This window comes from Syngnathus leptorhynchus, chromosome 2 (genome assembly GCF_054491065.1).
Source record: "Syngnathus leptorhynchus isolate UIUO chromosome 2, UIUO_Slep, whole genome shotgun sequence".
Lineage (NCBI taxonomy): Eukaryota > Metazoa > Chordata > Actinopteri > Syngnathiformes > Syngnathidae > Syngnathus > Syngnathus leptorhynchus.
In genome coordinates, this window is record NC_141196.1 from 13122103 (window position 1) to 13147363 (window position 25261).

The 25261-nt window shown below is 39.3% G+C and overlaps 1 protein-coding gene across 9 annotated transcripts in view; it reads left to right on the forward strand.

Moving 5' to 3' along the window:
• The window catches only part of diaph2 (diaphanous-related formin 2), a 323477-nt gene that overhangs the window by 250874 nt on the left and 47342 nt on the right, over positions 1 to 25261 (forward strand). For 8 of the 9 annotated variants that reach the window (XM_085903879.1, XM_085903893.1, XM_085903850.1 and 5 more), the window contains 2 exons: positions 7649 to 7784; positions 24304 to 24396. In XM_085903879.1, the coding sequence (XP_085760005.1) occupies positions 7649 to 7784; positions 24304 to 24396 (229 nt within the window). The remainder of the gene's footprint in view (positions 1 to 7648; positions 7785 to 24303; positions 24397 to 25261) is intronic. The other variant, XM_085903888.1, reaches the window with a different exon arrangement.

The window sequence follows — 25261 nt, forward strand, 5'->3', positions numbered from 1 at the left end:
AACAGTGATAATAATAATCAGCTTCTCCATTTCAGATAGATAGATAGATAGATAGATAGATAGATAGATAGATAGATAGATAGATAGATAGATAGATAGATAGGTAGGTAGGTAGGTAGGTAGGTAGGTAGGTAGGTAGGTAGGTAGGTAGGTAGGTAGGTAGGTAGGTAGGTAGGTAGGTAGGTAGGTAGGTAGGTAGGTAGGTAGGTAGGTAGGTAGGTAGGTAGGTCAATCGATCCAGTTTGGATGGGGGGGTGACTGAGGGACGACTTATATGTGATTTTTTTCTAAAATTTTGAAAATCGCCCCCCCCCCCCAAAAAAAGGTACTTATACATGTTTTTTTTTTTCACTTTATTGGGCATTTTATGGCCTGGTGCGACTTGTATTCCGGAGCGACTTATAGTCCGAAAATTACGGCAATTAAAAACAAAATTACAAAATAAAACAAGTGAATTATGAAATAAGAACAAAGTTGGAGAATAATCTTTAACTGTCTCTTTAATTTTTATCTAATATAATATATACAATGTTTCAATGGAATATTTGTAGGTCAAACAAAAATGGTTTAAAAAATGTTGATGTTTTGAGAAAAAAAAACACAAATGTGTTTTCTTCTGGCACTTAGTTATGGCACAACACATGCTGCAGTCATTTAGTGCAGACAATATGAGAGGGTTGCACATAATGGTTACTGGCTGTTTGCTCAATTTTACTAAGGCATTGCTATGGAAGCAACTGAAAGCTCCAGAAAACCGAACTCAGCTTGAATCCGTCTTGGTGAATAAAATATTTTCTGTTTTGGAAGATAGCTGATATTAAAATCATCTCTTACCACCATCAAGCCAATTAAGTCCCGATTGACACACCGATGACAAAGTCACTCAATTTACCAAGATACATACTGAATTTCAATAAATTAATCTCCAGCAATGGTGAAAATAAAATGAATTCTAAATTTGAACTGCTAGCACAAACCTCAGCCAATTCAATTCGGACAGTCGCCCAAACTTGCTCATGATGGACATGAATCATTGCAGCGTTGGCACTGCAGTCACAAAAGCGAATGTGCCCGATAATATAATCCATTAAATTCATTTTCCTTCTGTTTCATGCTCCTTACATCCCTCGCTGGGCAGCCAAGGAAATATTTGATTTCAGCGCACACACAGTCACGCATGTACACTCACACACACACACACACAAACACACACACGTCTGTATTTGTTCATTTAATGCGGCCATATTCAGGAGGCGAACAAAATGCAGTAGTGGGGTCTGAATCTGTAATCCTGACCAGGAGCATTGGGGGATGAGGATTTCTTCCATTAATGAGTTATCAAAGCACAGCAGATGGGCTGGGATGAGCGAACAGTCTTTCTTGTTAATTGAGTGACTTTCTAATAAGTCCAAAAGAACCAGAGTGGGTTTTGCAAAGTAGCACGTTAGAATATCTCGTAGCAGATTAGAATAATGATTTCTTTTTCATGTATCCACTTCATGACCCATTCTGTGCTGAGCCGCACATTTCAAAGCTGTCCGATTCCTTCACAATATGACACATTATCATGATAAACTGATGGCGTTGAAGATGAATCTTCTACACACAAACACACACACACACACACGCACACACTCACACATACGGACATGCAGCATATCTTGGCTCACAGCATAAAAAACAGATGGTTAAGAAACATATTTTATGCTTAAAGACCAGGCACTTTTGAGTTAGTAAAAATTCACGAGTTATCGCGGTGACACTGTGGGGTGATATCACATGGGGCGATTGGAATATAATCTATCAATGAACGGGTAAAAGAAGATGTAATGTGCAATGTTTTGAGTCAAGGAAGTGAAGGATTTCCTGAATTACCAAATGTGTGACCTTGTAATTTACTAGTCGTACTGAAACATACTGAAACATTTCGGCAGAGCGGTGCATACAACCAGTATGGATCAACAAATTCATCAATTGATCCATTACAGGCGCTCTGCATTATAAGGCGCACTGTGTTTTTTTGAGTAAATTTTAAGTGTTTAAGTGTGCCTAATAGTGCGGAAATTATGGTATTGAAGAAATTAACTTGAACAAAGCTTCCTGTTGGTAGTTTGGCCAAACACAGCGCTCAGGTTGAAAAAGAAGCAGCGCTTCGTCTCGCCGTCAAAAAGGCCACACGTGTATGTGTTGTTGACAAGTCTAAGTGGCATTTAGGTGCTACTTGTACTTACATCTGAGTCTACATTTGCAAGCTGTGTGATCAATTGGGATTGCAACCCCCCTGCACCTCATTCCACTTCTTTCCACCAGAGGGGACCCGGGGGCACGGAGCTTGTCATAAACACGGCCTCTGGGAAATTTGTAGCCACAAATCACTTTGGCAGCTTTGGGAGGTTATCGCAAGGGACACATTTTTCGCCTTTATACTTTAACTACACGTCTAACCTCTTCTTCAATCCCTCATACTTACCTCCATCAAGTTGTGCGTTGTTTGTTTTTGCAACCGCAGGTGAGTGTTTTTTTTTTTAGCAGGATTAGGCAAACCCGACAGACCTGATTTTTTATTTTTTTTTCTCTTATGTTTTGGGGTAGCTGTATTTAACCTTGTGACACCCCCACCCAAAAATGCTTTAGTTGTACTTTTGCATCAGCAGAGGTGCAATTGAGGTCCCATCTGTCAGCAGAATTACAGAAACAAGCCATATAACTACACTTGTAGACATATTTAAGGATTTCAAATAGTCATAATCCAAATGTGCCCATACAACAGAATAGGTGAGTGAAGTCTACAACACTGACTCAAACACCTCTCTGCATCTAGCCAGGTTTTAAAACCCTATTTGCAAACCTTAACCCTGGTTTGAAACCCTAATTAGCGATCCCAAGACCGGCTGGAAACCCTGGTCGGAAACCCTGAGCCCAGTTTGAGAGCCTAGCTCGAAACCCTAATCTTAGAAACCCTAAAAGTAGTCCGAAACCCTCGTTGGAAACCCTAACCCTAGTTTTAAAACCTAGTTCGGAACCCTAGCCAGGTTTTAAAACATTGGGGTCTAAGGATCCGCCAAAAAATAGGGTTTGGTCGGTACCTCGGTTTTCAGGTCACAGTTAAATACAAACTGTCAATAAGCAAAGTATAAAACTCCTTATCTGTTAGTCGAGTACTTTACCTTATCTTGCTGTGTAAATATTACAGGTTACAACGTAAAAAACACAGCATTATTAGTTGGTCGACATTGTTTTTCTTTATTAAATTTGGAGCTTATATATATAGTTGTGCACTATAGTCTGGAAATTGCAGTAATTAGTCACTGATAATGTGCAATTAAAGAAGTGGCATGATTTTTTGTGGTTTTATGCCTGCACAAAGTGAGTGAATAGTGTGCACAAATCTTTTGCAAAAGAATTCTTAGGTACAATACTGCCAACCCAAGCTTACAGCATGAGAGCGTCAGTCATTAGCTTTGGGCAATTTAGTCAATTTTTAGAGTTGAAAACAACACTTTAAGTCAAGAGTCTGCCAAAGCAAGACAAGAGCAGATGTGCATATGTCAGACGATTTGAATAGAGATTCATGTAATAGATTTGTATTTTGCAGCAGAAAGCTGACTACCTGAGTGTAAACGTGGGTAAGATTTTAGGATCCTATAGTCCTTATAATAGATCATTCAAAGATGCAGAACAGTCAGAGTTGCACTCTGTCAAAAAAAATAAAATCACCTTGAAGTTCAGACCTTTTCAGTAGCATTACTTTACCTAAATTGATAAAATGTATAATCACGGATGCATAAGCGGCCTGGTAAACATGTCCTGTTCTGGACTGTGACTCCTACCAGGAAATTAAGTCAAGCCAGACTTATCCAGGCGCCATGTCGATGTGACTAGTGATTATCGAACCCAGTGGATTCTTAATTGTCAAATTAATTGCGTAGAATATCATATCGCCTCAGATGACAGCAACTATCTTGATCATCTCCACCCAGGTCCCAATGACTGAGTTATTTTGCACATTCAACTGCCATCATTTTTTTTTTTCATCATCTTAACATATGCCTCCAGAGACAAAACACAAGCTTATAAATGTTCTTGATTTTTAAATCAATGCACTGAAAGTTGAATATGAGTGACATTACTACATTTTAATAGGATGTCAAATATAGCCACTAGTCTAATTGCATACGGTCCCCTTAACATAAAGTAAGAACCATCAAAGGGACCAATATAGAAAATAAAATACCAGTCTGAACAGTAAGTCTCGCTATGGTAATTACGGGTTCCATTTGATGGGAGTAATGTCGCTATGTTGCATAATCGTTTATACAGTCACAATTGGTTGTTTGCTTTAGATTACTTTTGCCGGCAGTATTTATTCATTTTTACTCTATTATCTACATGATTTATAAATTGTTTGTGTTCCAGATTTCTTTTTGTACAATGTGATGATGCAGACGCAACACAGTGCTAAAGAGATGAACAGCTAATCGAGAGGGGGGGCGCTTTAACTGGCACTGCTGACCATGATTGTACATAAACTAGCTGGTTCCAAGCTGCTTATACACATCGCCCAGTATGCTATTCACTAAATAGACTGATTGCGTCATGACTACCATATTTCTTTAAACACTGGTGTCAATCTAATAGATGCTCTGCCCACCCGATGTGTCTTCCATAAATGACTTCCTCAAATATACATCATCTTTTTTTTCCCATTTCGAAAAAAAAACTGAATAATAACTGCAGTTACCAAATTTCATAGACACTTCACTCCACTCATTATTAAAAAGTTAAATGCTGAGACCATGTGAACTCTGTTGTTAACCCAAACAGCAACACTTACAGATTGCCTCTCAGATGTTCTTTTGGCATATCGTACCCAAGTTGAGATGATCTTATGGTCATCTTTAAGGGCAATTTGAGTTACAGTAGAGATGGTCAGCAATGTTTTGTGTCCATGCAGCATTTCTTACAATCAACACCCTGAATCATCTGCAGTTGAATAAATAACCACCCATAGCCATTAATGCTGAAAATAAGGTGAACAGTTTTCTCATTCCTGATACATGTGGCAATAAAATGCATGTTTATTTACTTAGAGACTGTATATCACAGTTGTCACCCTAAACCACACTCAGTTGATTGTGTGGGTGCACGTGCGTGCGTGCGTGAGGGCGTGTGTGCGTGCGTGCATGTGTGTGTGTGTGTGTGTGTGTGTGTGTGCTTGTTTGTGTGTGCGTACGTGTGCGCGTGTGCATTGTGTTTGTCATTGCCCTTGTCACCAACAAGGAGATACTGATATCAGGGCCGCGTGTCCTTCAACATGATGTCAAAGCTCTTCTATTGACTAGCATGAGTGGTTCTCATTCCACACCTTTTCACCACAATCCCCGTAATCCTCGTGTTTTAGATGCAAAACGAACACATACATCAGGACCATGCAAGGCGTCAGATGCAGATCAGTGTCATCACATGTAATATTTGTGCAAGCATTTTCACAATGGTCTGGGATAGTTTTGTAATAAAGACAACAAGTTAAAATGCAAGAAAGGGATTCATAGGGAATTATCTTACAAAACTTTCACCACGTCAGGCATTGCTAACTAACAAGCTACATAGTGCTATCAGTACAGATGTCTACCAATGCAAACTACCACCAAAATAATCAAATTAGTGTTTATATTTATAAAAAATATATATATATATATATAAAAATCTCTGACAGAGTCGATGACACTTGAGCATAGTTATCTTTGTAAAGGCAGATTTATTGAGATATATGTATTGGAACTCATTAGTTTGTCCTGTCACATCCAATGAATGAGCTTTCACATAAAATCCACAAACTGTAGCTACGCTGGGTGCGGTGTCGGTATGCACCAGCTCAGGTCCGTGATGAGACGCAAACACATCTTGTTTGCCTCCAAAGGTCACACAGTTGCATCTTGCTCAGTGTTGGCACAAGAACAAACTGACACATTTGTAAAGGCTGAATTGCTCCTGTTGATTATCTGGCTGCCTCTGACTCCGTCCTGACATTTGGGCCGGTCACGAAGGAGCAGCGGGATGATATCTCCTTCTCACTCCACCGAGACCGCTTGACGCTCGGCAGCAACGGCAGCTCTACTTTCTTTTCTTTTCACACATTGTGGCACGGTGCACTGCATTATGCCATGTGTGGCCATCATTATGTACAAAGTTAACATCACACAGCCCCACAATCTCCAGCAATATTTTCTCATGGAATATATTCTAAAAGACCAAAAAGATTAATAATGGTCTGGCACTCCATCATCATAAAATTGTAAAAGATGGCATCATCTTTTACAAAGCATTCAATGGTCAGGCTCCCTCCTACTTTGATAGATTTGGTGTCATTTTATTGTCCTTTTAGGTCACAGACATTTTCTGACTTCCTTATATAAATAAAACATAAATGTTAAAAGTTAGAGCCTTGCATGCCATTGCCACTGGATTGGGGATTTTTTGTACTAACTGTGAAATATCAATGTATTTATTTTTCTTACCATATACCCATAAATAAGTAATGTCTTAAGCACTGTGTGAGTTTCATCAGATCACAGCATTTTCTGCCATGTTTTTGTGAGGTTTTGGTATGTTCAGCTGAATCCTAGGTTTATAATATAGCATTAAAAAGTTTGCTTGGTGTAAGCAAAACACTGCTCATAACGGAAAAAAACACCATCATACTTGCAGTGAAGCGTGCTTTAGGTAGTATCTTGCTTTGGGGTTGTTTTTCTTCAGTTTGACTTGGGGCCTTATACAAGGTGGAGGGAATTATGAACAGATCAAAGTAACAGTCAATGTTAGCAAAGGTTTCTGCTTGAAATAGAACAAAAATCCACAAAAGCATCTCACATGTATGTGCGGTCAAACAAAGGCACTTAAAATGGAGGCAGGTGTGAGCTGATTCCTATTTATAATTAGTTTTAAAGTGATTTGTTGATTCTGAACACAGCCACATGCCTGTTGGGGTGTGCAAAGTTATACAACCAGAATATTTTAGTGATTTGTGTTCATTTTGCCTCTCGAAAAGATTAGAAATTAAATTCAATTGTGTTGTACAAGGTACTGTGAATGATGGAAAAACCTTTGGAAACTGTTCATATCAGCTTTGTTAGTACATCACAAAAAACTGACATAGAACATAGGTGTTTACTTTTTTTATATACTGTATACTATTATTTCCTGACTTATCATCAAAATATTTTCATACCAAATACCGTTGAAATCTGAATTTGATTTGACACAGTCTTTAAAACAATTGTTGAAAACAAAAAACAAAAAAAGTGTGGCTCACTTGAACCTTTGAATATTTATTAATCAATGTGGTGGCAATAATATGACTTCAGAACCATTTTTCATTCTTTACCACCAGTATACGAGGTCTTCTTCATCTTGGAATATGTCTCACAGATTATAACCTTGTAGCCCCACCCCGCGCTCGCTTCCCAAAAGTGCTCATACACTTGAAATGATTTATTGTTTATTCCGGTATCTTATCTTCAACCCTTCTTGGAATACAAATTTTTTAGATGATGGCAAGTTCCCGCTTCTGAAAACGACACTCAAAGAGCGGTGGCAGAAGTCGGAAATAATCTGTGTGTGTCTGTGTGCTTGTGCGTTGCCTCATCAGGAAGCTGTGAAGGAGAACCACAAGAAGAGGGAGATGGAGGAGAAGATCAAGAGAGCCAGGCTGGCGAAGGAAAAAGCTGAGCGCGAGAAGCAGGAGCGCCAGCAGAAGAAGAAGAAACTGATTGACATGAACAAAGGTGCGTCACTTCTCCACAAAGATGCCGGTGGGGCACGTAGGGAGTTTGGGAGCCGAGCGAAGGGGGTGTGGATGGGGGGGGTTGTATTGTCTTGCTTCAGAAATAATGTTGTCAATCATATTGCGATTACATTTATGATTTCCTAATTGACGGATGGACTTCTGAAATCATTCTTAAAATCTATAAGAACTTGGCCAATGGGGCGCATCAGACACTACTTCCTGATGTTTTTAGTTTTATTATGTGGTTCATTGAGTCACACTATGCTGTCACGCCACTGTTGTCACACAGTCACAATGCAACGTAATGCTGAAAGCATTCCGGTCTAAGATTGCAAAAGTGGGCTATATTTATGTTGACTTATTGCAATAACTCCTTTATACCCCCTCCCCCCACGGTATCCACCGTTGCACCCCACCCGAAGCAATGCCAGTAAACTGTGTATTGATCAGCATGAGTTGCTCCGACATGAAAAATAAGAGCGCGAGTGCGAGTTGGTTGTGTCGAGCTCTACAAATGACATTGAGAGGGAATTTCAAGCCCGAAGGCCCTCTGTGAACAGTCGCTCTGTTATTTTGTCCTTTTTTTTAAGGGGGATTTCCACAATTCACTTGTTACTAAATGTCAGCTTCTAGCCAATGGCCTCACAGCCATATGTGGAAGTGTGACAAGACAGTCCTCAGTATGCTGCAAATACTCCAAGATAATTGATGCATGCAGCACTGTTTCTCTTTTTTTTCTCTCCTGAGCAGTGACCTCTTTGAAAGCTTCACTCTTAATAATCCAACACGGATGTGTGTGAAGGAGTCTGTCGAGCGCTCTTTTCTCATTCGGCCTAACCAGATGGAGAAGGGTAGAGAAGCAGCTATAATATTAAATATTTCTCCCAGAGCAGATTTTGATCTGACTTTGTGAATGCCATAATATGACTCACATGAATAAAACATAAGGATGACATGGGCAGCGTCGCCTGCAGGAGATAGTGATGCGAGGATTGTCCTCCATACCAAAAAAAAAGCTACCTTGTTGTGGTGTCCTGATAATTTTGACCTTGGCACTCGAGGTGCAGTATAAGCACTTTTAAATTAGAAATGCCAGGCTGTCATTCTTTGTGGAACATTGAATACTTAGTTTTTTGTCCGTAATGCACCTGCATATGAAAGGTAATTAAAAAAAGGACAATCTTTGTTTATTAAAAATGCAAAATTCGAAGGTTTAACAGCTGGGAGGCATTTTCCCCTCCTACAACATTAACTTCAAAAACTGATTATTTGTTTGGTTTCTACTCGATTGTGTTTATTTTTTATCAAACAGCATAATATTGCATCTTGGTGAACGTATGAATCTGGACAGTCAATGTAATCAAGCCCTAATAGCACAGAAATATCTAAATGATGAATAATCTAAATGTAGTAAAAATGGAAGATTGATTTTAGGGTTAGAATAAACGGATGGATGGATGGATGGATGGATGGATGGATGGATGGATGGATGGATGGATGGATGGATGGATGGATGGATGGATGGATGGATGGATGGATGGAAGGACGGACGGACGGACGGACGGACGGACGGACGGATTGATTGATTCAATACAATTAAATCCATTTGTATGGCCAGATGGCATAAACATATGGCCACGATATAATGAGATTTAATAGACTTTTCATTGGGTTGCTGTGATTAAACGTATTGCTTAAAAACCTTTCAGTAGACCATCCAATTGTGTTTAATGACTTTTCAAGAGGGATTTTTTTATTATTATTTTTTAGAAGGGATAGATTTTATGTCATTTCACAAATTGCACGCAAATCCTCTTCACTTGCAACTGATTAATGATTTGCATAATTAATGAGGGCTTATTTCATTTTTTCCTCAGCAGAAGCTTTCAGTTGGGCAAAGAGGGATGTTTTTCAGAGAGCTGATAAAATATAACGTTTGCTTATTTCCCAGCTGAAGTAATGAGATAATAAATAGGCATGTTTGCTACATACATGCTGGTACTTTTTTTTAGGTTTTTTTTTAAACAAGGATAGCTGATAGATGAGACAAGAGTGGTGCTAAACGTGTTCTCCCTGTAAATGACTACAAGTTCTAATGTTGGAAATTGCTTATGAAGCCATTACCTAGTCATCCCATTTGTTTTAATTCTTGCTAAGTGGATTTCCACGTTCTCTCGAACTGACCAGATGTTCAACATTTACTTGATCACATTCTTTGCATTTAAATATCTGCTGAACAAATCCAGTCACATAAGATTTTCTTTTTTTTTTTGAGCGGGGGGGGGCTTAAAGGTTATTTTTTTTTGTGGTGTATTTTGTGCAGCAACATATGAAAGAGTGTCACAAGGAGCATGTGTCAAAAGCCTGAGCAGGGTCAAGCCAGTGGCCCATCTTTTCTTAAGGCCTCTTCTGAGAAGCAGCAGGTCCCTTAGGCTGCATGCTTGGCAAACATTGGTGAGGTCAGAGCCCCCCCCCCCCCCCCCCCTTCCCACTTCCCCCCCGTCTGTGGCAAGTGTCTGCACCCGCGTGTCAACTTTGTACCTCAGTCGAAACAACTAAGCTTTGAACAGCGCCGCAGAGCCAGAAACACTTTTGAGTTCAATACAGCTTGGCATGAGGCGCAGAGGAATAAACAAACAACCAAAAAGGGGTAAGAAAAAAGTTTGGAGAACCATTTTATAGAGAAACATCCCTCTTTTATTTGATAAAAATCAAAATAAAATTGAAACAAACATCATTTGAAGGCACTCGATAATGGAAAGTTGAATGATCCAATTTGTAAAAAAATTGAAATTAGTTTATTATAGGGTGGGGCGATATATTATATATTCTATCTTGTGAAGCTTTTTAGTTTGTGTTAATGGAAAAATGTGTTAAATCTTCATTTATACAATACTATATAGGTATCCAATATTTAATTGGCTAAGAAAGCACTATTTCAAACATGTGTATTTCAAATCATATTTCCCTATTGAAAAGAATGGACATGCCAATAATCTGTTCCAATTCTACATTGTGCTCTTTCTGTTGTGTTCATTTTGACCATCGGGGGCCAGTATAGTACAGACCTGACTGACTCAGTAAGATGTATAATATTAACAGCTGTTGTCTAATGGGATAAAGAATATATGCCAGTGATTGTTGCTATAGTTTGTCTACATGTGTTGTTACACCACAACTCTTCAAATACACGGATCACTCGTAAATCAAGACACTACCCCTCTTGATTTTAAAGTGTATCATAAGCACCAAAAGAAAAAGACTCCATACATGCAGACTTTTTCCCCAAAGCAGTAATTGCATTTTGGACATGATTTCAACCAAATAAACGGTTAGCAACAGCTTGCAGGCACGAGTCAGAATTGTCTGGTGGGGATATTTTTGTGCCTCTACCAAGATGTTTGTGATCAAATTTGGGAAGAGAATTATGTGTTTTCAGCATTGATCACTTGACTCATATCTTGAGGTTGTGTGTCACCAAATAGACTATTACAACATCCAAATTCAGATAATTGCTCAACTTCCTCAAATAACATCTGGATCTGCACATCTTTTATGTGGAAGTCATGTGTTTTCCATATCACATTCCTTATTACACTATTGTGTGTCCTTTTTAAATCTCTCCCAAAATATGCTTTTCCCCCTGCCAGTGATCGCCATATTAAATAAAAAATAAATATTTATTTGATTTTAAGATTTTAAGCCTAACCGCCAAATACATTTAATTGGGCATCAATTATACACATATTTTTAATATTCACGTGCGGACTTACATTTTGTCCATACTTAAAATGGCATTTTCGTCATACGTCCGGTGAGCAAGTGTGTGGTCTTAACCCTCCCCCCCCCCCACCTCCTGGTAGCGCTGATGAAAAATTGCAGCTTTCTTCTTCATCTAAGTTAACCCTGCCTGTAAGATGAATTTTTCCAGCATTTGTGAGTTCACAAAACCCTTCCGTTCTTGCAGAATTGCCAATTATTTCCTTTTTCAAAGATCAGCAAAAAGTATTTTTAGCTGGTAAAGATTTTTGTACTTTTTTTACGTAGTTTATTCATTGTGATTGGACAAAACAAAAGTAGGCATGCACAATTTCTGCTCGAAGTATGACTGAATGCCCTGCCTTTCCCAAACAGATCACAGTGGATCAATCCCATATTGATATTGTGGAGAACTTCTTTGAATGATTCACATATCACCATGGCTCTCTCCAGGTTACATTTAACACTAGTTGTCCGTCCCTGCTGTTTTTCATTTTTTTTTTACTTATTAGTTGCCTTATATGCATCAGCTTGACTGTGCACACTGTTATCAGGGCTGTTGAGTTGAAGTGTTAATAAGTAATTGACATGAAAATGTCACACGTTTAATGATTTCATTGTGGGCGCGTGACCTTTTAGGTTGTGCATATGTATAAGATGTTACACCGCTCACATATACAGTAGAAACATTGTGGATGGATTCTTTCCTTAATGATGTTTTCATTTTTATTGCTAACATGCCCAGAAGCATGTTTGAGTGTTGGATTTGAACCCGTGACCTAAAATAGCCTGATTTAAAGAGCCATTATAAAAAGATACATTCACTGAGAAATGACTCACTTTTCTAATGTGTAAAGTGGTATAAAGTAATGTTCTACACAGACTATCATTTGTGAGCGTTATCAATTGGCCTTCCGTTTTCCCTACATTCAGTTTTCTTTAGCTTCAAAATTGTGACAGTTGTATATCTTTTTATAGTTAGTGTCCTGGAGCACTTTTTGTTTTTCTACATTTAAACATGTTTTCCGTGTGGCATGCGAAAGCAAAATGCATATGTGGCTGACTTACTGCTGGTGGCTGACGGCTTCCTGTCAGCCGTGACAGAGGTGGAGGGTCTGAGATTGATGACTTTGTGCCACACTGACAGCTGCAGGTAGGCAGGAAGGCGTGTGCGTGCACCTGTATCACAGCCTCAGCCGCACTAGCTGATCAGAGGCGAGCGTTGACAGGCAGGTACGCACCCGCCACGTTTGCGCTGTCTCTATGGTGACACAGACGTGCCGAATGACGATAACTCCATGGATAGCTTGTCGAGACATGAGTTCACGGCTTGATTCTTTTACTGTGTCGCCTTAGTATGGCAGCGATTGATTACATCTCATTCAAATTAGGATACTCAATAACTAAAGGGATTATGTTTATTCTACATACAGACTGTGTCCAACCTCTCTCCCAAAGTTAGCTGGGATAGGCTCTAGCTCACAAAAAGAAGACTAACTATGAAAATCCAGAAATGAATAATCCCTCAGAGGTTTCTATAACATTACCTATTAGGTAATGTAGTAACCAAGCCCTGCCACAAATCTGTGAGTGATTGACAACTACAGATTATGTGTTTTTATAATTTCCTTTATTAATGGTCTAAACTGTACAAAATACCCAAAGCAGTGACAGTACTTCAAACATCTTACATTACCCTTGAAAAAATTACTTGCATGTGAATTGAGTTTTCCTATGCGGGAAAGACACTCACTTGAATCACTTGAAAGTGTGTCTTTGACACCAATTACTTTACTACCTTCCTATTTAAAGAGTGGACTGGTGGCATCTTGTGGCACCAAAGAGAACAAAAAAACCTCTATTGCATGATTTTTATGTCAAGAGAATGCATATTCATCATATACGTACTAGTCCTAGATTCCCACTGCATGTATTATTGCTCAATTCAGATTTTTGTGTGATTTTTTTTTTTGGGTGTGTGTCTAAGAGTTCATATTAGATATTAGGGATTATGTCCACATGACTTTGGTAAACAATTTTAGTTTGATGCAGCTCGGTTCAGCATCACTGCAAACTTCACTCACTGTTAGAAATATATCATTAAATAAATACCTCTTTTCTCTTTTCTTTTTTCTCCGGGCACTCCGGTTTCCTCCCGCATCCCTAAAACATGCTTGATAGGCCGATTGAGCACTCCAAATTGTCCCTAGGTGTGAGTGCGAGTGCGAATGGTTGTTCGTCTCTGTGTGCCCTGCAATTGGTTGGCAACCAGTTCAGGGTGTCCCCCGCCTACTGCCCGATGACGGCTGGGATAGGCTCCAGCACGCCCGCGACCCCCGTGGGGACTAAGCGGTTCAGAAAATGAATGAATAAATACCTCTTTGATCTTGTCAATAAAAACGGAGTCACATATTGACCTCTACTTATGATTTCTAGCTTCCAGAAATGAAGCCCTTTGAGACTGCTTGTGATTCAGGGCTATACAAATAAACTTGACTTGACTTGACTTTTCGTAAATTTGCTCCGCCTTGCTGCAAGGGTTCTTTGAATATCAATAATTTATGGATGGCTCAAGTGTCTAACCATTTCTCCACCCATACATGGACCTCACCAGTCACGTCCCAGTCAATCAAACTTAATTACTTTCAGCAGACTTCATTGTCAGATCTGTTTAGCTTTCAGAGACATCACTGCCTTTAACAGATGCAAACAACTTGTGTGGACTTTAGTTCAGATGTTATCTCGAGCCGTGTTCCAGAAGTCGGCATTAACTATCCAAACGTGCCACTCATTCTGAATGCTGCCCTGGAGATAAGAGCCAGACTTAACAGAAGTCTAATGAGCTTAGACGTCTCTTTCATCTAAATAACCTGAGTGGCTCAAGTAATTCTCTACCTGTCCTCTCCGTATCAACCAAAACATCATAAAATACAAGTTTAAAAAAAATAAAAAATGGTCTGCATATTTTCAACGTAGTCCTGTGACACCTTTAAGGGAATACTTTTTCACTGTTGTGTTTACAGGAATTCTCTGAAGAGTGAGTACATTTTATCATCAGGGCATTATAGCTTACCCTGAAGACAAAAAAATATATTTTGGAAACTGTGCCGAGAGAATAAAACGCAATCGGAAGTACAATGACACTCAATAGAGAAAGGAAGCAGCAGATAAGAGAAAATGATCCAAATGTTAATTTAGCATCAGTGAACATGCTTTCTTTAAGCTTTGTAATTCAAGAAAATGTGTAATTCATTTTTCTAAATCTACTTCGAACCCCACCGTTTTCAAAATGAATATAATGAACTTTGAAATTTGCTTCAGTTCAGTGAAAAGCTGCAACGTGCATCTTGAACCAAGAACTTTATCAAGCTCCCCATTAAAATGTATATTCAGTAGTGTATTGTAATTTGGTTATTCACTTTCACTGTAATCCGTCTAACAACCCCCATCAAAAAAAAAATGTTCAGTTGAAATGAAAAATGTCGAATTAATTTTATTCCAGCACAAAAAACTGTTTGAACATCCCCAAATTCACTTCTGTGTATCTTTTCAACAACTAACAACCTCATGGATCATAAACTTGTGCACTCTCATACTGAAAATAAACAAAATTTCACATTTGGAAAATGTGGGGTTGTGGGTTCAACGCAGCTGGGCGTCTTGACACGGCGACCCAGGAAAGTATGTCAAACTAACATCTGTCAGGGCCTCCCCATTTGTCGCTGTGGTGCTACCGGGCAGAACTATCTGCACATGGAAATAGCAATATGGACACTCAGGACCGAGAAAATGAATGATTGTGGAGGCAGGAGAGTGTGTTGGTTGCAACATCGCATGCATCTCTGGTCCTCCCATCACACTTTACCGCCATCCACCCTCCCCTACTGTTTGCCACTAGGGACCCGGCAACATCCATCCAGATGGAGGGTTTATTTTGGTTTTTGTTTGTTTACTTATTCATGCATCCAGCTATTTGGGGGCATCGCATGGGCTTTCGTTCCACCACGGAATGCAAATCGCCACGGCGACTAATCCACTTTCATCTCTCCCCTGTCGACATCCAACTTTTCTCCGTGCCTCTCCCAGCCCTTTTTTTTTTTTTGGTCATGACGGCTCTCGTTTCTCTCCTATGGGCACACACTGACCAGTCATTCTCTCTTGAGCTGGTGCATGTCCCCCCAAAAAAAAAAAATCACCTTGAGCTCTCCTCCCACATCTCCCAGACATTCTGAGCTTCCAACCTCCTTTCCCACTCTGATCCCGGTGCTATGCAAAAGCTCATGGCAAGACCCAAGTAGAGGCAACAATACCCCCCCCCCCAAACCTCCTTTGAATGCAGGGTTGTGGAAGGTGACACAAGTGGGTATGTATCAGTAAAACAATTAATATTTAAGCAAATAATAATAATTTGGGTAAGAAAGTTACTCTGATTCATTTTTACAACTTGCCCCTGCATACACACATGCAGAGCTCCCACATATGCTTTAAATACTTGGTAATGTTTGAATTCCAAAATCATCATATTGTATTTTTGTTGCGCCGAATGTCAACAGAAATTGCAGTATCTCGAGGCCATTTGATTCAAGTCAAGTACTGTGAAAAGTGCTTGAAAGTTGTATGCATAAGATTCTATTCCATAGCAAACATATTTGGCTGACTGAGTTGTTCATAAACTACATCTTTTGGAACATGAAATACATTTTTATTATTCATGTTATGACATATTTTTCCATCCAGTTTTTACCGCTTATTCTCTTCATGTAGGGTGCATCCTGAAGTGGTCGCCAGTCAGTCACAGGGCACATATAGACAAAGGGTTTTGCACTTCTTTTCACTCCTATGAACAATTCAGAGTCTTCAAGTCAAGCACAGTCCATTCTGGAACGACAGTCAGTCTCATGAGAAAGGGAGCTCACATGATCGGTGGGAGCGGTAGCCCAACATCATTTTACCCTTTCCGCATTGAGCTGGTAATGGTGCTGGTTTAGAGCCCGAGACAAAATTAGCACTTGCACTTTGAATGGAGCCAGACTAGCAGTTACTCTCATGCAGGTCTAGAGGGAAGTCTCCTTTGACATCAGTGGTCGTGACAGTCCCCAACGTGAACATTCAACCAGCATTTTATATAATGAAGCCAGGGAACTCTAGTCATGTGCTGCTTTGGAAACTGAGACACATACGATTCGGTTTTGAACCTGAACCAGTACCAGCAGCATAACAATATTGGTTCTCACTATAAATCCAAATTGGTATAACCCTCCAATATTTCGGACTGAGCGCTTAAAATGCTCTATATTAGTTTACCTCTGCTATACCGAAACTACTTGTACATTTACGCCAATATAAATGACAATATATAATGCACTAAATATAAAGTAGTGGAATAGCTTAAAAAAGGGATGTTATGCTTAAACTTGGCCTCAGCCTTAGAAAAGGTGGATGAACCTGGACAGGAAATGGAAGTGCACATTAAAGACCTGTTTGAAAAAGTTTTTCAAGTCTCTGTGTCAAAGCTTTTGTAAGGTTTCACTGCTTTGACTGCGGGGGGAAATGGGAAAAAAAATGTTTTAGAGAGAAGTAAAAAGAAGACACATCAAACAAGTGCATGACTGCTGTCCTTTGGGCACTTGTGTTGCCTGTAATGATGTGTGTTTGAGTGTGCGTGCATGTGTGTGTGTCAGTCACAGGCCGGGAGGCTGCTGAGAAGGACTGGGCTAAAATGAAGACAATAAAAGAACTGGGCAGCAATGCAACAGTGGAAGTAGGAAAGCGGAGTCTATTAACAGTTACGCGTTTGGGCAACCGAGCTTGAATTTTGGTGCTTTAAAGTGAGCGAGGGATGAGATTAAACAAAAGCATCATTATAGCCGCTCCACCTGCTCATAAGGAAGCACCCCTCCTCCACCCAGCGAGGCCTTTCTTTCACGGCTAATGGTCTAGGTTAATTGCACAGGTGACATTCTGCGGGCGAACAGATGGGCGCAAATGTGCTTAAAAACATGACACAGAAACCAAGCAAAAAAAAGAGAATAAAAGTAGGGTTTTCCTCCCCTCTGCTTATTCTCTCTATTTCATCCTTCCCTCTCTGCTCAAGGAGGTTGACTGAGGTGAAGTTAAACTCTCAGCCAGTGGTTTCAATTCATCAAGCACGGCCTGTAACCCCTCATTAGATCTCATTACAGAGCAAATTAGACGCAGTATGAGGCTATTTAGAGGCTAGTGGATTCTCGACATCTTTCCTATGCACAATGATCCTCATGTCTGATGCTCCAAATTCATCAGTCATCAAATGCTGCCATTGTTTTTTGTTTTTGTTTTTTTTTAATCTATTTTACTCTCATGACTTAAGAATGATAAAAGAAGAATGTTTTGTGTGACAATTAAGAAATGAGACTGGCACCTATGCTCATGACTTATAAGTCATTTATCTTAATGTCTCATCTCACCAGTATTCTGTGCATTATTTTCTATCTTTTGGACAGCACACAGTTGTTCTAGAATTTGAGACACTCAAAGTGAATCAGGAATTTCAATTTGATTCTTGGCTCCATGTTTGTGCCACCTCCAGTTGCGTGACAGCACCAGTGTGCTCCACAAAAATAGTACATTGTGTGAGAAAACAGCGTGGCTGCCATCATCTCACTACTTTATGTTACACAATATATATGTACTTTGCACTCCACGCTTTGTTAATGCGGACTCAGGGAAGAAAAGTCACTGCCCAGACTTGGTGCGTTGATGTTTCTAGCCATTTTATCATTCCTAGCTATAATTTACTGAGAAGCTTGGACAGATACTCACAACGCACCTTTGCTATAGTTACTGAACAATAACTTTTCTTTTTTGGAATGAAAAACACCTGGTGTATGTTTGGTGTGGTTCATTATTGTGGTTGGCTATTAATATTTGTGTTTCGTGTTCCACTTGCACTCGCATGCACCGCTATCAGTTTTTTTGGGGGCACACAGCAAGATATCATAGTGTACTGTGAAACTACCAGACAGGAGTTTTAAATTTCTCGAAATTACACACCTCACTTTTCCCCGAATAATTACAAATATGTTGGACCCATCTAAAATAGAGCTCTCAGTCGATATAAGTATTTTTTCCTCTCCAAAAACATGCAGGAAGTGACAAGTAGCAAATTGAATTTATGAACAGGCTTTGTTGACGCTGCTGCATAATTACAGGAATGTCATGCCTTTGGTGTTTACTGTAAGAATGAGGACATGATCAAATACTTTGAAATGGAAATCAGTCAGTATAAACTTTGGCAAGATCCGTTAGGTACACCTACATGCTCAAATTAAATCCAGTACAAGAGAAACCACTCCAATTACTACAATAATCTAGTGAGTTGTGAATAGCATGCACTTCTTATTGCGATTGACATAATTTTAGAAACACATGCCACTATTATGGAGTTCAAATACAATACACTTTCTTTTGCATGAATATACTATTTGTATTAGAATTTGTCTCTTCCAAGTGGCCTTGATATTAGCATCAGCCATTGCTTTCATTGTAGTGTTGTCACAATTTTCAATGCTGCTGTTAGTCTGTGGACAAGACTCACTTGTGAGTGCAAAGGCATTGGTGTCATTGATCAAGTAAATACTTAGTCCTTTTTTTTCGAGCTAAGCCGATGTTTGGCGTTCCTGTTCCTGCAGCATATGTATTGCAAATAATTAAATGTCATAGAAGCTCCTGCTGTCAACTTGCGAAGAATGTGTTTTACGACCTTGTTTCTTTGCTCGCTCTGCCAGTTGTTCCTCATAAACCACTCAGCCACCACCAGGCTCACGCAAACCGTCATCACATTCTTCCTTAGAGACCTTTTTTCAGTTCCCGCTCCCTTTTTGTCTTTTCTCTTTCTCTTCTTCATTAGCTTTATGATTATTAACTTTTGAACATAAAACTTGTGACAAACCAAATCCTATCGGAAAGGGACAGTCAGCATTGCATCCACTGCATTCACCTAAAACTGTAATAATTAATGGCAATAAATAGGATTTTCAGTGCAACCTTGTTAAAATTAACAGCCATAATGTGGTCATATGATCATCCATCCATTTTCTGAACCGCTTAGTCCCCACGGGAGTCACGGGCGTGCTGGAGCCTATCCCAGCCATCATCGGGCAGTAAGCGGGGGACACCCTGAACCGGTTGCCAGCCAATCGCAGGGCACACAGAGACGAAGAATCATCCGCACTTGCACTCATACCTAGGGACAATTTAGAGTCTTCAATCGGCATACCAAGCATGCTTTTGGGATGTGGGAGGAAACCTGAGTACTGGGAGAAAACCCACACGGAGAACATGCAAACTCCACACAGGGAGGGCCGGAGGTGGAATCTAACCCGCACCCTCCTACCTCTGAGGCGGACGTGCTACCCAGTGCCTTTCACACAACGGATGGGCGGGATCCAAAAAGTCAGTATTTTATCTCAGGGTAACTCTCATTAAGATATCAGACTGCTCTTAAAATTTTAACTCTGAACTTAACAAAAAAGTACCTCAAAGCCCAAGGAAAAACAGCAACCTTAATAGGATCATCACAACACGTTTTGGCTGTCTGTTGAGGTGACCGCATCTTACCACTTTTCAAAGACAATTTTCTGTATGTATGCGGAGGAAAGATCTGTTCTCTTTGTGGCATAAAAGGTTAGCCCTTCTGTAATCCCTTTTGCTGGAGAACCATCACTGAGGATAATGAGTAGTGGATGAAGATTGGCTTGAAGTCAAAGTGTGGACAAAAATGTAAAACTGGCAACTAGTTGTTAGAGAAATGTTAGGCTAGATAACGTTAAGGTGCCCTTGCACAAGGCATTGTCCCCATCATTCCAGTTCAAGTGGCACAGCACAATTTGCACACCTTTCTGTGATGCTCTCCTTGCGTGCCAGCATGTGCGGGCAGAATAAATGACATCAAAGTGTCAGTTGTATTTGCCTTGTGTTTTTAGCATCCTATTAATTCATTAATCGACAGTCATTAAAACACAACATCGTATTAGTGTTTGTTGTGAGTACCAAAGAAAGTTTAGGTTGTATCTGTTAAGTTTACATATTTTAGTTTGAGTCTATCTGGAGTTTTGTCTTAATAAGTTCATATAGTTTGAAGGCTAATTTTCTGGTGCATGCTTGCTTTTCAGCAGCAGTCCAATAGGACCTTTTTAATTGAGCACCGTTTGGTGACATGGGAGTATGTTTCCCATTTTAGTCATTTAGTTTGTGCATGTCTGCAGTGCTCCTCCTGAACTCCAGCCTACCAGGGCTCTGAAGTCCTGGCCATTACCAATGATGAATTGTGCGACAGTTAGGCGAGAAGTAGGACAAATTGATCAAAGTGTCAGGTGCCCCTTTGCGATGTCGCGGTCTGGTCGACAACAAAAAAAGCACCAGAGAAGGAACTGTCAAAAAGTTTCCTGTGCCAGATGGTTATAGATTAATGTTTACTTGTCGCTGGCGTTTATGCGAATTGTCTGTGCTAGCCCACATTTGGAAGCATGAGCCTCAAAAGACATTGCCAGTTGGTTCTGTTATTTGTTCTCCATATTGTTCTACAGTTGTAAGCACATGCTTTGAACCAATGAGCTTGCTATCTGGGTGTAGTGCTGCAATTTGAGATAAGCACTTACTTGGCTCAGACCTTTTTTTTTCGCCTGATAAAGCTGGTGTAATTAAACTTGATTTAATCGGGATTGCTGTTGAGTACAGCGCACCGATAAACAGATACATCGGTTACAAAGCGGCTCTTGGGAAAAAGGCTTTGAGGTAGACAGAGAAAGCAAAATAAGTGCAAGCCAAGATTTGCAATTTAAAGAATTGCGATAGACATGCGGTGCTTCTATTTTTAGTTTTTTTTTCTCTGCTGTTTTGCATGAAAGATTGCAAGTCAGATTTTCTCTCATAATGATATATGACATTTGGCTAAGTTAATAGAGGAGCTTTTGAATAAAATGTGTCTCTTTTGAATTGCAAAGGATTGATCGTGTCGCACCACTACTTATTTCGGAAGGTGCAAAAAAGAAGATACAAAGAAATATGACATAACGATTGAACAAGAGCACTCATGTATGCAAAAGAATTGAAGTCTCAGGCGCTACTATAAGTCACCCTAATGATGCTAGCTTAAAATAAGGTCTGTTCTGGACCGGAATGATGAAAAGGGTGCCCCTCTGACTCATTAGTATTGGGGCGTAAAGATAGATGACCTAGATATAGAACAACGCTTATTTTTTAACTTTGTTGAGTGCCGTGCTGCTGTGGCCTATCACCCCGATAGTCGCCTTTTCAGCTATGTCAACTTTGTACTTTAGTCCACTCCACCGTGGGGTATTATTTTTTGAAGGCTGGTTTTGGTGTCATTAACCCAACAGTGACAGAAGGCTAGTGCATTGAGTGGTGCAGCACTAAGTCTTTGTAAAGAGGACTTAGCTCCCTTACGTTAGCTACAAAAAAAAGAATATCTGTCAGTGACGATCAGTGGACTCTTTTGTCTCAAGGCTCCCCCTGTCTGTATTAGTAGCTAAGCTTTAAATGTACTTTACTTATCCTGGTTGTTTACTGAGAAAGGACAGGCATCCTACAGCTTTTTTTTTTGTCTGGAACAGTAGTGACTCAATGTTTTATTTATTTTATAATTAATGGAGAGCAATCATTTGATTTTGTCTTCAGTCTATGGGGATGGAGCCTTCAACAGCAAATGTGCAATTTAAATGGCAAGTGAGGATGACTTGAAAATACCAAGTTTTACGTGCGCTTTGGGGGCACTGGGAGGGTGGTCCACAAATTCTAGTCATGCTGTAACATTTTTGCACCCCACCCCCTTAAAACCAGATGAATATTTTCTTTATTATGGTTTTACACTGAAAAAGAAATGGCCGTGGATTTGATAGGAATATATTATGAAATAATAATGCAAGCACGAACACCATACTACATTGTTAAAATCACAGTATACTTGAATAATGTGTGAAATGAAATAGTTCTGTTAAAACTACAGCAAGTGTGTGTGATTCGGAAGAACTTTATTTGTTCAAACTACAAACGTAGTAAATACAGACAATATATATATATATATATATGTATGTGTGTGTGTGTGTGTGTGTGTGTGTGTGTGTGTGTGTGTGTGTGTGTGTGTGTGTGTGTGTGTGTGTGTGTACGTGCGTGCGTGTGGGTGTGTGTTGGACTCCAATTATAAACATACAACGGTCTTTAATAATCCTTACATCAGTATCAATGCTGCAAAATTGCGAGAATGACTCACATTCGTTAGAATCAGGTTTTGTCTACTGGCCGGGGGGGATGCCGGAGACATCTCATGTCGAATGAGGAAGCAGGCAGCGCGATGAGCTCACGTGGCCTGCCTGGCAGGCAGTGAGTTTTTTTCTCTCCCTCGTATGGTGGCTTATTAAGGTCACCTAGTGATTTACAAAGAAAAGAAAAAAAAATTCCATCCATAGGCAAGCACTCAGTAGCAAGTGGTGGGTGAAAGGGACAGCCCTGTCAATGACATCACTTCATTCGTTCTCAACATAGTCCCGTACATAAAACGATAACCTGGGTGATTATTTTGGCAAGACTGGACACAAAACTGGGAATACCTGATATTTATCAAACGTTATAATATTGCTCCCTTTCCCCCTCAAAACCTCAATGAGTAAACTCCAGACTGATATTTTAAATATGATTGTCCTGATTTCAATTACCGTAAACTCATTTTCACATTTTTTCTGCAAATTACTTTATGTTTATGATGCTGTATTATTTCATGTAAGTTTTTTAGTAACCCAGCAACTAAGACGTTTTCATAGAAACAAAATTCACTTTCAAGTGTATTTACTAGAGCACAGTAAATAGGTTTTAATGGAAGTGAAAGTTTATTAATAAATGTGTTTTGTAATAATTTTGTGACATTTGTATTGTAGAAAAGTTTATTTAACATGTACATATTAGTCCACCAGATTACAAAATTTGTATTTTCCCAACTTGTCGTTTATATAATATGTCATTTTTTCGACTGATTTAAAAAAAACAAATCTGCATAGAAACCAGCAGTTGAGCACCCAATAGGGAAATATGATTGAGCCACTTTTATTGCATCAACAGTGGCATGTCTGCAAATAGTATTAGAAACAGTCTATCAGAGATGCCACATTTCTTCCTCTGGAATTTTATACAGAATCAAGTTCAAGGATATGTGTGTTTTATAATCTTTCAGTGTAGTTTTGAGCAAAATATTTCATTTTTGTTCCCATGTTCTATATTTACAACAGAGCTGTGATTTAATGGTGAAAGAAAAGTGTGTTGATAAAAATCCTCCTCAATATTTTAGTGAGGAGAGTTTCTTCAGCATCTGTCTGACTTCATGTATTACATACTGTATTACATTATCTACAATTCGACCACGTCTTTTCCAAAGAAGCTTTGTATGAATACTCAGCGCACATATGTGACATACCTATCATTGTAGATAAATCTGTGAGAATACTTTGTCTTCTTTTTTATCTTTGAATTTAACGACACAAGACAAGGCTACACAAACACTGTGGCCTTCACTATTATGTACTTATATTGAGAGTAATTTCTCACAAGTAGACTCTATTACTAATTAGGTGACTTCAGAAGACAGAACGCACTGGATTGTATCTAAAGTTGTATTTACTACACATTTATGGCCTACTACTGTGTTGATCTATCAGATTCAGACTATACAGAGTTGTAAAACCACATTATTACTTTTGTGTGTCCTACAGAAGGAGATGAAACTGGAGTGATGGACAGCTTGATGGAAGCTCTGCAGTCGGGAGCAGCCTTCCGGGATCGGCGAAAACGGATGCCGCGCAACGGTAAGACGGAACAAAACAGTTGGACTTGTATTTACGTGTAGCAAAGTGAAGTTTTCTTGTTTGGTGTAGCAATGTGAAGTTTTTTTGTTTACTCACAAGGGAGGGATCTGTTAGATTTTAGTAGGCGAAATTTCAATTGCACAAAAACCCGTGACGGTCTTAAATCTGACCATCGTATTGGTTATTATTGCTGATGATCATATAGAACGTGAGCATACAGTGAAATACTTGTTTCCATTTGCATGCACGTAACCTTCACTCAATCTCATCTGAAGGGTCTTCCACTCATTTCTTCGTATATTATGTGGCTACACTCGCTTGGTTATTTGGATATTTTTTTGAAAATTTGTCAAACTGTGATGTAATACTCTTCAACATTATTGATGATTTTGTATCCTAAATGCAAGCGGGTGTATGCATTTCCTCTTGTTTTGATTCTGTGACCATATAAAATAAAACCAACCATATTTGCTCATATAGTGGCCTTCCTGGGTTTTTTACACTGTGTATTTAGTTAGGGGAGAAACATATTTGTAAAATAGATTTTCAATTCTAATCTACTCCAATCCCCACTCATTTTGTGGGTGATATTAAAACGTTTGAAAGCTTACAAATAGCATTTGCATCTCTTACAGTGCATCTACTACAGTGGAAGACACTATTTGAGGAAATACAGTATGCTTTACACTTACTGTTTAAATTCTATCACTCTTTCTTGGGGTTTTGAATCGGTTTCATGGCTTTTTTAAAATGTCTAAGGATTGTTTCTGGGAGTTTTGTTCTTGCCTAAAGAAATCTGCTCTAATGCTGTTTTCTCTTTTTTTACTCCTGCATCCTACCCTTTTCCTCATTTCCTCTGATCTCT